The sequence below is a fragment of the Lepisosteus oculatus genome, chromosome 22 (assembly GCF_040954835.1).
Source record: "Lepisosteus oculatus isolate fLepOcu1 chromosome 22, fLepOcu1.hap2, whole genome shotgun sequence".
Classification (NCBI taxonomy): Eukaryota; Metazoa; Chordata; class Actinopteri; order Semionotiformes; family Lepisosteidae; genus Lepisosteus; species Lepisosteus oculatus.
Genome location: NC_090717.1, coordinates 13,691,448 through 13,706,932, shown reverse-complemented (window position 1 = coordinate 13,706,932; position 15,485 = coordinate 13,691,448). Strand labels below are relative to the sequence as shown.

General features: G+C 39.9%; 1 protein-coding gene across 2 annotated transcripts in view; it reads right to left on the bottom strand.

The window, feature by feature from the left end:
- Positions 1-6,908: 6,908 nt before the first annotated feature.
- dtx1 (deltex 1, E3 ubiquitin ligase) overlaps positions 6,909-15,485 on the bottom strand; it is a 96,616-nt gene continuing 88,039 nt past the window's right edge. For both annotated transcript variants that reach the window (XM_015366163.2, XM_015366161.2), the window contains exons 9-10: positions 15,213-15,302; positions 6,909-14,505 (exon numbers count right to left, since the gene is read on the bottom strand). In XM_015366163.2, the coding sequence (XP_015221649.1) occupies positions 14,281-14,505; positions 15,213-15,302 (315 nt within the window). In that variant the 3' untranslated portion in view covers positions 6,909-14,280. The remainder of the gene's footprint in view (positions 14,506-15,212; positions 15,303-15,485) is intronic.

Sequence of the window (15,485 nt, the reverse complement as noted above, 5' to 3'; positions counted from 1 at the left end):
ACATTCTTGTCAGATAGCCTGTCCTTGTACATCAAACTGTATTTGAAGGAGATACTGTCACTTATATTTATTACAAGAGCAGCTAATGTTGTGAAACAGGACAATTCAGGTTTTAACAGAATTGCTTATCGTAGTAGATCTCTGTATTTGAGAAAAATCAGACATACTGTAGAATCATTCTGTTTTCCACTTCTTCCCTGCGGCAGGACATTGCTTTGGTTAATACTGAGAGAACCAAGTGTCTGAATTTACACTAAAAATGATTTCCCCTGTACTAAATTCCCCTTTTATTATTCGGTCTGATATACAGTACATAAGGAGTAGCCTCTGAAGTACGTTTCTTTGTGGTTTAATAGTAAAGCAGGTCTTGTAGGGACATATCTTAGCAGAATGTGTGACAGTGAAGTACTGGAAGAGTGATGAGGAAGAATTTAGCAATCGAACGCAACGAAACATAAACTGCCCCCAAGCTTGGTATGTTATGGCGCTCAAAGACAAAGCCTTGAAAAATCCAAAACAATGGATTAAATTAACAGCAAATCCTTTACAGTGGTAATTAACCAGGCTGCTTCCATGTTTTCAATCGATCTTTTCAAAATGTCCCGTGACGGTTTGAGTTGCGTTTTCACATTGACTAGATAATTCTCACGTGCCCTTATTTATTATTGTGTATCAAATCTAGCCTAGGTCAGAATCTGCATTCTTAAGATTTACTGAAAACATTTCAAATACTGAGCTTTTGACACAGTTTGTCTTAGAGTAAAATGTATTTTGTACATTTAATGGTAGTGAGGTCTCTTACAGAATGAGGTGATGTTGAATCTCACTAAAAATCTTTATGAATATTTCTATAACATTTGGAAGACATGTTTTATGATTATTGTTGTGTGTGCCAGTATATATTAACACTTGTGAAGCAGAAGGGGAGATTAATGCCAAACAAATTTGCCAAAATGTATTCCTGTGAAAGCTGGTAACATCTGAATATGTATGCCTTGATGTATAAAGTGATTAAACATATGGCTTTGAAGAAACAAAAATCTTTTTTGATCAATTTTTTTATTTCCATGTCAGACCTGGAAAATTTGGGTCTAATATCTTTTCAGTTTAGCATGTAATTTAGGAAGATTTATAACTGAAGCCATTAATGTTTCATCTCTTATTGATTAATAATGAGTATTATGTTTATGTCCTGTCTATTTAGTAGATTATATTGAAAAGTACAGCTTTTCAATGCTTTTCAGTGGGAGAAAATATTTAGAGGGAATATATCTCTTCGAATCACTCTGTGTCCAAATGTCGTTTCTTCCTTATCAGCTGTTCTGCTTTGAGAAGTCTCATCGTAAGCCACCAGAGTGGGAAGTAAAAACAACCAGCAGAAACATCATGGCTCAAGGGAGAAGTTAGAAGTTTCACTGAAATGTGCTTCACAATTCTGAGACTGTCTGAGCACGGTAGGGATTAAGGGAATTTGACCACAATAAAAGTAGGCAACATATTTTCTAACTGGGGAGAGCTACTGCATGAGATTTGGATTAATCAAATCACTGCTTTAGAATGCAATGAACCAGTGATGTACTGTACTGCATTTATCAGCCAATGGTCAGGCTTCGGAGCATGTACAGTAATGGAGCGATTTGAATCGCAGGACACACGAGGTCACACAACCTCCTGGAGTAGCTCTTTTTTGTTTACTATTGATTTTTTAATCTGCTCTGTTCACTGCACTAAGCCAAACCATGACCAACCTGGGCTGTGTGTTTTAATGCTTTAAGCCACTGTGGGTGTGGAAGGAGGGAAGGGTAGGCTGGCCAGGCAACAACAGATTGATTACATGCACAATTGCTCCTTGCTTTACTGAGTCAAAATGACTGCCGTCACTCCCTGAGGAAAATCTGAAAAAGACAGGTTCGATATAGGGAGAAACCTGGCGACGATGATGTATGTACATCTGCATTTCTCAGGCAAGCATGTGGTCACTCATGAAGAACTTAGTACTGTGTGTGTCCCCAAAGCAATTGAGCTTGCTTAAATTCTTGTATCCTATTTTCTAATGACCAGTAACCCTAATATAAATACAATTTGCATATTTTTTTCAGGAAGAGAGCATTTCTTACTACAGTTTACTTTACAGTTATCTAATTAGAAAAGTAATCAAACTTGTCTTTTGAAGTAAATTGTTTTCAATAACATATAGTGTGTATGTTTAAGTTAAAATTGAGAGAGGAAAATATTATCTAAATTTAGACTATATAAACAAACATTTAAAGACTAATGATTATGGGAAAGCGTTTCTTAAGACTTAAGGAAAGAACCCTTAATCATAAAAAAAACAGTTGACTAGCAGTCTGTATACAGAGCTTCAAGATGTATTATTTCCTGTCCAGTCAATTCAACAAAACCCATGTGCTCACCGAAAGCCTGGCTCTTGAGCTGTTGCTGCAGCTGGTAACATGCTGCTTCATAAACACAAATCTCCTCTGTAATGTAATTAAAATTGAATCTGCCTCTCAGACCACACACTGCGAAATCCTCCCAGGATATTAACTCATTCACTCCTGTTCTTCAGCTGTGATATTCTTCCACAGGGTCTGCGCACTCTCTCATATTGATTGTATTTATAGCAACACAGGTGGATGATTAATTCAATGAGCTGTCATAGGGGCCTATTCCATACGTATAGAATTTGTGCTACCTGTCAGCTGTGTTTTTAAGCCATGTCACTTAAAGAAAAAAGCCTGTAAAATAAAAACCTGTGTGCATTTCAGGATTAATTATCTCCCATGTAAACAATATAGACCAAATGATATCCATTTACATTATCTAAAGATGATCTAGTAAGTCATGTATTACATGTCTTATACTCTCCAGTATTTGTCATTTTCTCTAATAATATGAATAGAGGTCTCCGATTTTTCTAAGCAGTCTCCCAAGCCATCTGACTGTTAGAACAGCCAATTAGCATTCACCTCCAACATACTGCACCAATCAATAGATTCATTTGACTGCCTGAAGCTATGGGCTTCTAGTCCTCATTCGTAATGATTCAGAAAGCACAACCCTCATAACAAGCCCCCGAGGGGGTATTGAATATGACATGATTGGTGTAGGATGGTTATAAACAAAATATGTCAGGAGCTCCCTATGCTGTAAATACTGGTGCAATTGATGTTCTGTAGGAGTGCATGGAAATCAGACATGTTTAAATCCAGAGGCAAAAAACACAGAAGTCAAGACAAGAGTTGCAGGCAGCTTGTACTCTTCTGGGGGAAAAGCCTCTCACACTAACAGAATGTGGCAAAGAACACACAGTTTGCCAACAAGAGGAGTAAAAGAGGACAGCTGGGTAGCTTGTTCCAGACACCCACAACCTTTTTTGTAGAAAAGTACTTCCTGCTTGCAGCTCTACTGAGAATGCAGTTCCCCATAGTTTCCACTAATGTCCTGTTTCATTCTTCACAGTTGATTGGATGTTGACTAGCCCCTCTGTGGCTGTGGAAACCATCTGTCCTATTTAAAGGAGAAACTGAGAGTTCAGCGCAGTGTAGTGCAGTTTTGTAATTTGGGGGGTAGAAAACGGGGGGAAATATAAATCATTTGATTAATCTGTATTACATGTGGCAAAATTAAGTGTTAAATTGTATGTGTTAGCAAATTATACATTCAGAACATTTATTTTAAACACTTCTGTGCAATTTCTGTATATCTGCTAGTAAAAGACCTGGAGTTAAACCAGATCTGATGTATAGCTCAGATTAAACAGGATATGGATTTAACTTTTCTTGTTTGTTACAAATAAACAACTGCTCTTTAGTGATGGGTCCACTTTACAGGCTGAAAAAACCCTGATATTACTAACAATGACATTGAAAGCTGCTGCACTCAGCAAATATTATAAATATGCACTCAGCCACAATAAAAAAATAAGTCAAATGATTTATCATTCACACCTTAACTTTCATTAGCGTATTTGGTAACATGCTACAAACGTTGCATTCACAAGTTTCCACTTTCAGCAGCTAAAGTACTCTGGTTCTGATACTCAAATTAACTCAGTTGCCGAGAATATAGTCCCTGGCTATTCATTTTCAAACACTGTTATGTCTGTTATGTTGAAAAATGGAAATAGCAAAGATTATATTAGTTTACATTCGAGAAGCAAGAACGATTAATACGGCACAGCTTACTTTCAAAAAATTACTTTGAAAAATGGATAAGCAATTCAGATGGCATACTGGCATAGTGAGCAGATGGTATTCTTGCATCACAACTCTTGGGTCCAGGCAAAAGTCTATGTGGAGTTTGCATGTTCTCCCTCGGACTACATGGCTTTTCTCCAGGATCTATGTTAATTGGCATCTCTAACGTGTCCCCCATGTGTGTGCCTTACTGTATAACAGACTGGTGTCCCATTTAGGGTGTATCCTGCCTTTAGCCCAATATCTGCTAGGTTAGACTCCCACTCATCAATCCTGCGTATTCTATTAAGCCGCTAATGAAAAGGGATGCATAAGAAATATTTATTTTAAATACAAAGCTTTTTCATTTTTGATTTTACAAATGTAGTGTACAGTACCAGAATAGCCCTACCCCACAAGGGGAGCCTCTTGTGGGCCTATCTATCCATGATTCTTTTCTCTATATGCCTTGTTTTGTCTTCTTTCATTCATATTACCACATACAGTAGCCTCCAAACACTGGGAACGCACTACGATCTGGTTTCTTTTCTCACACAACACACTTTCCTCTTTTTCTTCCCTTCTCACACAAGCAGGACGGATGTGTACTCACCCATGCCAAAGTCCTTCCCTTGTCCTTGCCGTGGAGACAGGCCGCCCCTCCCACTCTTATTCCACAGAGCTGGGAGAATCGAGGGAGCTCAATTTCGTAAAGTCTTCAGAGGGCAGTGACTCCTAGCACACATTACTGCACACTGTTACGGTGTGAGCCTGAGCTCAGTGCCCATGACTCTTCTCACATTGCACACTCATTTGTATGTTTCCCACTCAGACAAAGAAGTAAAAGAAGAAAACAGAAAATTCTGGTTTATCTTACCAGCCCAAACTCCAGAAAAAGTGTGGAGATATAAAAAGCATCTCTTAGACCACAGAAGTCCCTGCTTATCCCTACTGTATGTTTTTGCAGAAATAAATAATGATCAAATCATTGAGAAATCAACTTATCTGGCTCTCTCTCCTTCTTAATTAAAATGTTTATTAGAACCACCTGCCCTGGGGCAACAGAGACTTCCTAATTAAACTAATTACCAGTTAATGTGAGAAATGGGTACTGTTTCTGCTGAACTAGAAGTTTTATTTAGCTTCCGAATGCCAAAAAACTGATCATCAGAAAAAAACAGATTTAATATTCAACGCAAGGTACACAACAGACTTAAACTGATACATGTTATCTCCTATGTCATGGATATTTAGTATGAATTACCAAGGAATGGCCATAAACGTAAGTTATAACTGCTTAGAATTCTTCTGTTGCACATAAAAGCTCTAGTCTTGTAGCAGTGGGTGTATTTATTAGTTTGACATTTGCTGCACAAATTAAATAATACCACTGTAACAGAACATTCTGGAAAATTGTCAAATTGGAATTATGGGCAGTAATATTTTAATTCTTAAAAACAACTTAAATCAAAAGGAATAAAAAAAAGAAAAATCAACAAAAATGACTGTCAAACCAGAACATCAAACCACAGTTATAAGACAAGCTTGGCTCATGATTTGGAAAATGAACATTATGGCCAAGAAATAAAAGTTCTGGCCAAAAAACGGGTGTTGCAAATTGCTGCAGCTCAGTGATTGGACAGAGTAATTGCATTTTTAATCTTTAAAAAACACATCTCAGTAGCTACACATCTCACTATGAGATTGAGCACTATGCCAATCTCAGTTAAGGGCACAGTGGATGTGGAAGAGTACCTCCAGACCACTGGAGAGTGTACGGATAGCTTCCTTTTTGCAAGAGCTGCTAGTCATTGATCCTTGCTAACCACTGCCAGCATTTTTTCACATACAGTACATGTTGCAGGCAATATTTTTGTGACTATATAGGACTTTGAATTGTCCCCCAGATTAAAAAAAAAATCAGGATTTTTAAACCAGGAAAAATAATTCTCCCGGTGAGTTGTACCCACCATCACTAGCTGTCTCCCATGCCATGGTATCAGCAGCATTAGCAAGTCTTCTCTGGCCTCGCTTGTCTGGAACAGACACACTTCATTCAGCAGGTCGGACTGTCCCTCCCTGACCACCTCGGTTGTTCAGTCCCTTTTACTGCAGATTGAAAAACTAGAACATGTGCTTCATGAGCATTTTTGTGTTATCACGTGCACGAAATATCATTTTGTATATCCATTCAGCAAATTAAAGTTCTCTTCTTTACAGAACTACAGTACAGCCTGATTTAGCAAGAGATGACAGAAGAGCAGACAGGGTTCAGGCCTGATGCTTAGTGGTTTAACAGTTACTTTAAAAACACAGCAGAAGGATGTTAAAGTGCCTCGATCTGGGGAGCACACACAGTCCGAGGCAGAGCCAGAGATATTGACCATACAGTACCTGTTTTGGTTACAAAAGAAAAACAAGGCTGGTTCTTGAACCATGGAAAAGTGGAAACTCGGTTTCTCTGATTCTCGGAGTGGTGCAGTTTTGGCAGTGGCCTTGGTAAAAAGTGCTGCTGATAAGAACAGTTAAGAATGAGAGGAAGCTATCTGGCCTATCCAGCCCATTTGATAGTAACTAATTGATCCGCGGATCTGATCCAGGGTATTGGGTTTCGACAACATGATTGGGTAGCTTATCCCATAATCCAACAGCCCTTTGGGTAAAGAAGGTTCTCATTCTCAACGACGTCAACAGAATTCAAAAGCAGAAAACAAAGAGAAGGGACATAAATGAAACAAACCCTCTGTTAAGGGAACATTTATTTTCACAAGAAACACACAAACATGCAACAAGATCAAGTTTGTACTTCAATCAAGACTAGTAAAATAAGAAGCCCTTTATTGTTTGTAACAATTTCCTAAATCTTGCCTTGCAGTTTTATCTTCCATACTTTTTATTATTCCTTTATTTGTTGTAGTTTAGTCATAATTCATTATTGGAAAAGAAGGTTAAACATCTGCATGGCTTTAAATTAGCATTGGTAGGCATTTGTAGAAAATGGGCACTTTAAATGTTCAAAAGCAGAGCCGATGAAATGAAGACCTTTGCAGTGCTAATATGGAGAAACGGCAAAAATTCAGATGCTCACCTCTTCCTATGTCTGTGATGTCTTAAGAGCAAATGAAACAGAGCTAAAAACAGTGGGTTCTGGTCACAGTACCTCAAAGCAAAGTAGGAAGAAAAGCATTGCGAGCACAGTTTGTCAAAGATTTGACAGTGCACTGTCCGATTACCACAGGTCTGATCATCTTCAGACCTTACAATTACATGCAGTTTAACAAACAGAATGCTGAACCAATTCCAGGCCCAGAGACATGTTTGGAATGATGCACTGCACCGCCTTTCTGCTGAAAATCTTTAACATAGAGGACAGTGGATCCATATACTTCAGGTAGATTTGCATAGAAAGATGCCAACTGGAGTGATCAGGAAAAGTTGTGTGCTTGTGTTTGCAGAAATATGGAACCCCATGATTGCATTTTTCCACTGCTGTTTGAAATGCATGCTATTTTGGATAGACATGGTCCCATGAGAACTGCTGTGTTTTCTAGTTTTTGTTCCAGTTCAGGCTTGAATGCCTTAATTGGACAATTTACTTCTTTAGTATAAGTTAACATGTTTTCATTCTCTATGCATTGAACAATTCACACAAGTCATGCCTTAATGATTGGAAGAGACTTGTAGCATTAAGCAAACTTAAAGTAGCACTTCTGTGAATGGGACACTAGCCCATTGCAGCTTAACCTCCAAGCCAAGCAAGTATCTGATTATAAAGAGAGTGTGACTGAAGCAACTAGGTACATTGTAAAGAATATGACAGAGGTCTACCTTGCAGGCATGAACCAACAGACACCTGGTGATGGGTTCTGAGCTTTCCTCCACCATGCTTTTAGACTTAACTTTATGACCTGCAGGACTCCTTAACTTGAGAGACTGAAGAATTTCTTCATGTAAGCAGATGGATGAAAATGTTCTCTGAGAACTTTCTCACTGAAAGCACATCACAAACGTGGGAGAGGAGTTGCTAAGATGGGATTCTGTTTGCACATGGGTGATCGACATTTGAAATTGAAATAATTTTCGTTTGTGAATTACTCCAAATCTCTGAAGTGAGCCATGGTGCGGTTTGCATCATGCAACTCAGCAGAAAGCCAAGAGGAAGAGTCTTAATTGCATTACTTTCATATTTTTCTTGTTCAGTGCAGTTATGTTTTTTTATTTTTATTCTGTGAATGAGGAAAGGTTAAGTGTTTTGCACAGCTGGGCAGGGAAATGACCTCAGTGACAATGACAGTTCAAAGCATGACAGTGCAGTGTTCGAAGTTATAATTTATGATTCAAACTGGAATTATCAGCATTGCCTAAAGATAGGTGAAGAGCTTGGGTTCAAACTGAGCTTCCGATACCAGTATTTTCCATCCCTGTTGATTTTGTCACGTATGATCCCTTCCCTTCCTGCACCTACAAGTGTCCACCAGAGTGTAAGCTAAGTGTGAACTAGCATAAGAGCATCTATTGTTATGGAAAAAATTCCAACTTCAAAATTGCATTGAATGTCATAAAGGATTCAGCTGATCAGAAGCAGGGAGCACTGATGGGGACAGGTGGAGCCGCCCCTTGGTGAACTGAACCCATCACACCGCTTGTGGACTGGTCCTGCAGTGGACCAGGCTTTTAATCCCTGTCACACTCTCTACGTGCCAGCTGGCCTCCTGTCTCCAAACTTCCGCAAGCTGTTTCTGCAAAAAACAAGGGCCACAAGACACAAGACCTAGCTGCGGCTCGGGCGCCCTTGAGTCATCTTCTCATTTTCCACTGGCATTTCAATTTCTGCAAGGCAGAGAAATGGAAATCAAATGACACTGGCCATATTTTAATGCCATCAAACATGGCAGCCCTATAGTGTAAAGCAATGCAATGATTATGTTTGGCACGGGAACTTCTCAGTGGGTCAGTGTGTCAGGCATTGTATTGCAGAGATGACTGAATTACATCATTAGCTGACCGGGAGTGATACTGGCCAGAGTCACACAGCAGCACCTCAGCACTGTGGCCTACCAGATGTTCATGATCCATGTTAGACACAGGCCTTTTCATTGTTGACATTTATATTTTTGCTACCCACAAAATACCATCACAAATCTTTATTAAGTGTTTTGAATGAGGCTTTTGATACCTTCTAATTGCTTTTAAGTCTCACCAGAGGCTGAGGAGCTCTTTTTTTTTCTTATAGAGTACACTAATCATGAAATCAGAGCAACCTCAAATCCCTTAATTTAGTCACAGCAGGGCAGATGCATCTTTTTAAGTCTTTGAAAATTTAAGGGTGAGACAATTACTTAATGCTCACGCTTTCTGACAATTCTGTGTGCAGCAGAAATGTAGGAGCACCAAGCCTAGACCTCAACAAGAGCTGCATTAAGTTCTCCATCTGATGTTTAACGCTGCTCAGAAGCTGAGGGACCTGTGGTGGTGAGAAGACATGGATGTCCTGACAACCCACATTTCCAGAGATCCTGCTCCTACTATCAAGACCCTGACTAAACTTGAGTATTGTACAATCAAACCAAGCTGATGAACAATCCCTGTTCTACAACACTGAAGCACACAATAAGAAAATAATCAATGCTTCTCTAATGGTACCCATAATTGTGCCATTTAAATAATATACCATGTGCTGTATGCCTCTGACAGAGACAGGGATGAGGCAGTGAGATTCTGCCTCTACTGCTGGTTCAGAAACGTGCGCGACCAGGCTGTGCCAGCAGCCTCGCTACTCTGCAGATCTGACAGAGAGGGGAGAAACAACACATTTAGCGAACTTCCTCTGCCGCTGCAAAATGTGCGCTGGGCTCTTTAATGCCACTGTCAGGGCTGGATTTTAACTCCTCCCTACAGCACAGTGTCCCCAGTCGCCACCAGTTTGCAATGCACTGGAAATTCTCATCTAGAGCCCAACCTACTGGTCCACCAACAGCACTTACAGCAGGAATCTAGATTTCCTTGCAGGACTCCCTTCCTCATGCTGACCAGGTCAAGCCTGGCTGAGGTTCAGGGATCAGGCTACAAAGAGTTAACACTGCTACTTAAGTAGCATATCTGAGTAGCTAAGATGTACCAGACCTTTTTCCATCCATTCATTTTCTAACTGCTCCATCCAATTTAGGGAGGAAACTGGAGCACCTGGAGCACGGGGCGAACACACAAACTCGGACACACGGACAGACCCCAGGTCAGGAGCTGATCTCAAGGCCCCAGAGCTGCAAGGCAGCAATGCTCACCAGGGCAGCACCATGCTGCCATACCAGATCTTTACAATCTATTCGCTATTTTTAGAAGCAGAAGTGTGCACTTACTCTCCACTGAACAGCCATTATGGTGGCGGGTGAAAAGTGTTCTTGCTTGAAAAGACCCCAAAAAAACACAACTACAGAATGAGAAGTAAAAACTCTTTAACAAAAACATCAGATTTGAATAACGATGGGATGCTTGAAGATGAAAGCAATACAACTATCTACCGAGTATTTTATCCAATAACTGTCTTCACCTGTTAGTACTGAAAAACAGCAAACAGTGGAATCTGATCAATAGAAGTGTATGTTGGTCGTGAATTTTCTTTAAATGTACTTTACATAATAATTCCTTATTTGGATGGACGTATTCTTCCCAGCTTAAACATCGAACTTTCCAACAAAAAGAAAAGCTTTACAATACCATTAGGCTCTTTACAGATTAAAAAATGAAACAAGGACAAAGTACATGACTGCCTTTTAACTGGTGCTGTACTCTCCTACTAACAACAGCATATCTTTCTTTCAGGAAATATCTACCGATTTCAACAGTATATATAACATAATATAACAACAGTAGCAATTGCTGCATCTAAGACTACTGTATACTAGTGTAACAGACATTACAGTTGTAACACAATTTCATACATTGTAACAGTCCCTGACTTACTGACAAAGTGTTGCCAGATTTTATTTATTTTGTCATACAGAAATGTGTAAAAATATAAATCAACCTCACAGGCTTTAATTTCAGTTTAGGGGGCTAGAGGTCAACCACTCCTTAAAACGTACTGTATACCTGTATACGAATTTGTTGAAGCCAAACAGGACACTTTTAACATAATGTAAAAGGAAATTATTTAAACCTGCAAAGGATTATTAGACCTACACATCTCCCTCCACTAGCAAATAGCTAATGGAAGCTCTGCTGACTAACGAGGCTGAGGAAGACAAATGATTCAGTCAAAAATAAACGGTATTAAAAAGATATTACCAGCAAAACAGTTAACAAAGGAGTGACATGTCATGGAGTTCACCAATCCCTTCAACCTCACACGGTTTTACATAGTTCAAATCAGTCAAAGGAATAAAGATTGTGGTGGGTCTTCCCAAAAATCAAGCAAAGTTACTGCTTCCGAGATGAGGCTGAAGTACGTCCCTCCCTGGTGGGGGAAGCCTCAGCGTGCCAGACGCAGCTCACTTTGAGGATTTGGCTAGCCCAGCGCCCAGGATGATAAGGGAGCTTATTATGCTTCCAAAACAAAACTCAGCACAAAGTAAATTAAATGCACATTCCATTTTGTGCTGCACATTAATATACAGTAAGTGATAATCCCACATACATAAAACCTTGCAGTAATCACAGGCTTTCTGGGTTTGTAATAAGCTCTTTTGAATGCTACAGTTTAATAATGAAAAAAAACAACTCGTAAGAGCCTTATTCAGGGAGATGGGAATGACCATTTATTAATGCACAACACGCATGCTACGTTAAAACCAGATCACACGTTAACATCACATTTATTCATGTGAGCAATCTACGCTACGCTCGAATAAGCATACATTATGGACCGCCATCACTGATGGTGACATCAACTCACCGTCAGTAGTCTGTGAAGGATTTTAGTTTCTAAAACATTTATAAATGGTCATTTGCAATCCCTACACTAAATGGCACGCAACAGTACATTTTCACTTCCAGTTTACTCTCTGATGGGATATACAGTACGTAACCCTCAACCAGAGTGAGCTGAAACTTTGGATTTTGTCGTGCAGGCAAAGCAAGAAAGAAGGTGTTAAATCTCCACACGATAATATATGTAGAGTACTAACTTTGCATAGGGCCAAACACTACCCAACTGGGAACACTTTGTGATTTTTGTCACGTGCAGTAAACACTGAAAGCTATCAGAATAGCCTTCTCTCCCATCACTGCACTAGTGAAGAAAATGGTATTAATCAGATTATTTATGTAATCAGCCACTGGGACCCTCATGCAAATGTTAGGATAATGTATCTATGTATATTAGGGATGCAACAATTAAGACTTTCCAAGATTAAAACTAAGAACTCCTTCCATTTCTAAAGCAAGCAATGCTGTCAGAAGAAGGGGATCACAACACCTTTTACACAATGAAAATGAGCAGTCAGTTGTAACATTATGCTTGCAGCACTTGTGCAATTATCTTATTATGAAAATATCAGAATTCCTAATTCTTAGCATAGGAAGTAAAATCAGTGGTTATATCAAGGTGAAAATGATCAACTCAGAGCCCTCAAAAAGGATTAGCGTGGCTTCATACATGCAAGACACTCCTCTCTGCTTAATCAAAGCAGGGTTATTGACATCATATCAGCGTCTGTGGCTTGCGTTTTACATCATCTAGTTTCGATCAAACTTTAAGCACAGGTCTCCAGGCCTGAGTAACAGTGCATATCTGTCAAAAACTTGATACCAGGTGTGTTGATGTCAACATCACGCCACAGTTTAAGCCACATTCCTGAAAAGGTAAACACCTGTAAAATGGCCTGAGCTCAATAAAAGGGGCATCCACTGTTTATGCAAACAACTCAGTTATACTCAGAGGGCTACTTCCAGCTGACCCTAGCAAGAAATTAAATTCCTTCTGCAGTATATTTGTGTAATACATTTGTTTGCATTAAGCAATAACTGGATTCAGCTTATCATTGCGTATAAATTAGTAATGGGATGTTTAATACAGGCATGCACAAACATGGTCTGCCTTTTCACTCTTAAATATCTATTTAAGTCATACTGAAATCTACCAATCTTACACTCGGAAAGCAGCCACCAAGGTTAATAAGAACGGAAGCGATTGTGAACTAAATGATTATGACAAACTTGCATCCCTAAAGTATACATATGCATAACATGGAAAGAGAACACAGTCCAAGCTTTCTACCACTTCTAATTTTTTAAGTCAACAATTTTTATAAAAATCTTAAAACAAAGGACATTGGTTTGGCCCTTTCTGGGTCTCAAGGCAATTTTATCCTTGTTTCTAATTTAATAAACAGTCAGCATTCTAGCAGTAGCTGACATCAATTCCTAGGAATGCCTGTGCGTAGCTTTACAAAAAGCTCATCAGGTTTACTGAACATCTGAATCTTGTAAATTCCTGTATAAACTTCCACCTATTTTCCTACAATCCTCCTGAAGCCACGATTATGCTCCACCAATATGGACTCTCTCACATAACAACTTGCAGAAACTTGAAACCCCCTAAGGGCATGATGACCTATGAACTTACAGAAACCCTCCAGCTCCACCCCCTAAGGGTATGATGACCTATCAGCTTGCAGCAACCTTGCAGACCCACACCCAAAGGGCACGATGACCTATCAGCTTGCAGCAACCTTGCAGACCCACCCCCTAAGGGCACAATGACCTATCTGCTTGCAGCAACCTTGCAGACCCACCCCTTAAGGGCACAATGACCTATTAGCTTGCAGCAACCTTGCAGACCCACCCCCAAAGGGCACGATGACCTATCAGCTTGCAGCAACCTTCCAGACCCACCCCTAAACTCTTCCTAGTTGGCGGGTTTAGACCTTATTTCAATATCCATATTTGGCAAGATTATGCATGCCCAAGGCAAAGAGAGTGAAAGCAGTCAGAAATAAAAGTATTTTTTATACAAGGTGTCTGTTTATGCAATTGTTTTAGCCAGACGCTAAAAGAATATTAGAAGTTTCTCTTAAGTTCTCACTCTCATTTGCATTTTGCAAAAAATACAATTTTCTCCTAAAACCTAATGGAGTGTGTTCTTCTCAGAAGTCAGTGGCTATGCTCAGTCCTTCAGGGCGTCCTCACACACTCCTTGAGCCGAGAGCTCTGTCAGGACATTGTCCAGGTAGTTGGGATCAGGATAGCCATGTCCTGTCAGGTTAGAGCCAAATTCTGTCTTGTGATGGATCTCGTTCCAGACCACTGTATCCGACTCCCCTGTGGTGTTGGATGTGCCGATGGTGAAGATGAGCCGGCGGTCCCACGCAATAATCAGGAGCTTCAGGACCTGAGTGGAGAGAAGGGAGAGGAACAAGGGGGTAAAAGATGACATTTTCTAAAGCAGTAGGGTTTTCCAGAGCGGCAGTAGGACGCCCGTGCGTATGCCAGCTGGGTTACGTGATGCCAACAATCCAATCTGAGGAAGATGAAACAATACAGTGCCAACCGTGCTGCATATTTTGCTATAGCTAATAGTGAAAATATGGCAACTAAAAAGTTTTACATCTTGGTTTGCTGGCAATGCAACATTAGTCACGTTGTCATGATGCTGCGGCAGTATTAGTATTTTCTTCTATGCAGAAGAAGGCAACCCTGGTCCCCCATCTTCATCAGCTTTTACAATCAAGCATTAAAGCACAACATGGTGTGAGAAAACATGATGATCACAGTGCTAAAGGACTTATGAGCTACGAGTCCTAAGCTGAAGTACTTTAAGCACCTTATGGGTTGAGACTATCATATGAATTAACCTTTGTCATTTAATTTAGTGCTTTTACAGTAAAAAACTACATCTCATGGAGATGGGATTGAAATTAAAGAGTTAACTAGTTATTGACACATGCTGGATTTGAAAAGCATGCTCTGGGCTAAAGAGTGACCTCCTGCATTCTAAGAGGAGACTTTAACTGATGAGGCACCCTGTTGTTACTGTACTTCTAAGATCAACACCCCTGGTCATTCCTAGCAGCAGGTCCAGCTAAATTTGTGACTTACCTTTCTGCCTTTCTCGTTATCTGGCAGGTAGCAGTGTCGGGGGAAGCCCCTGGCACTGAATTTCTTTCCAGGGTTTGGGTGCTCATTAGTCTGGGGGCAGAAAAAAAATGCAGATTTCTATACATCGTTAGATCACACGTTGTTCTTTCAGCGCCATTGCCTGCACTGGATTAATCCACTCAGCCTTCGAATTTGCCCGGCATTCTGGCTCCAGCTTCAACTTCAAGCTCACAAAACATGATAAACACAAGTGGACCTGCTTTATGTCATGCC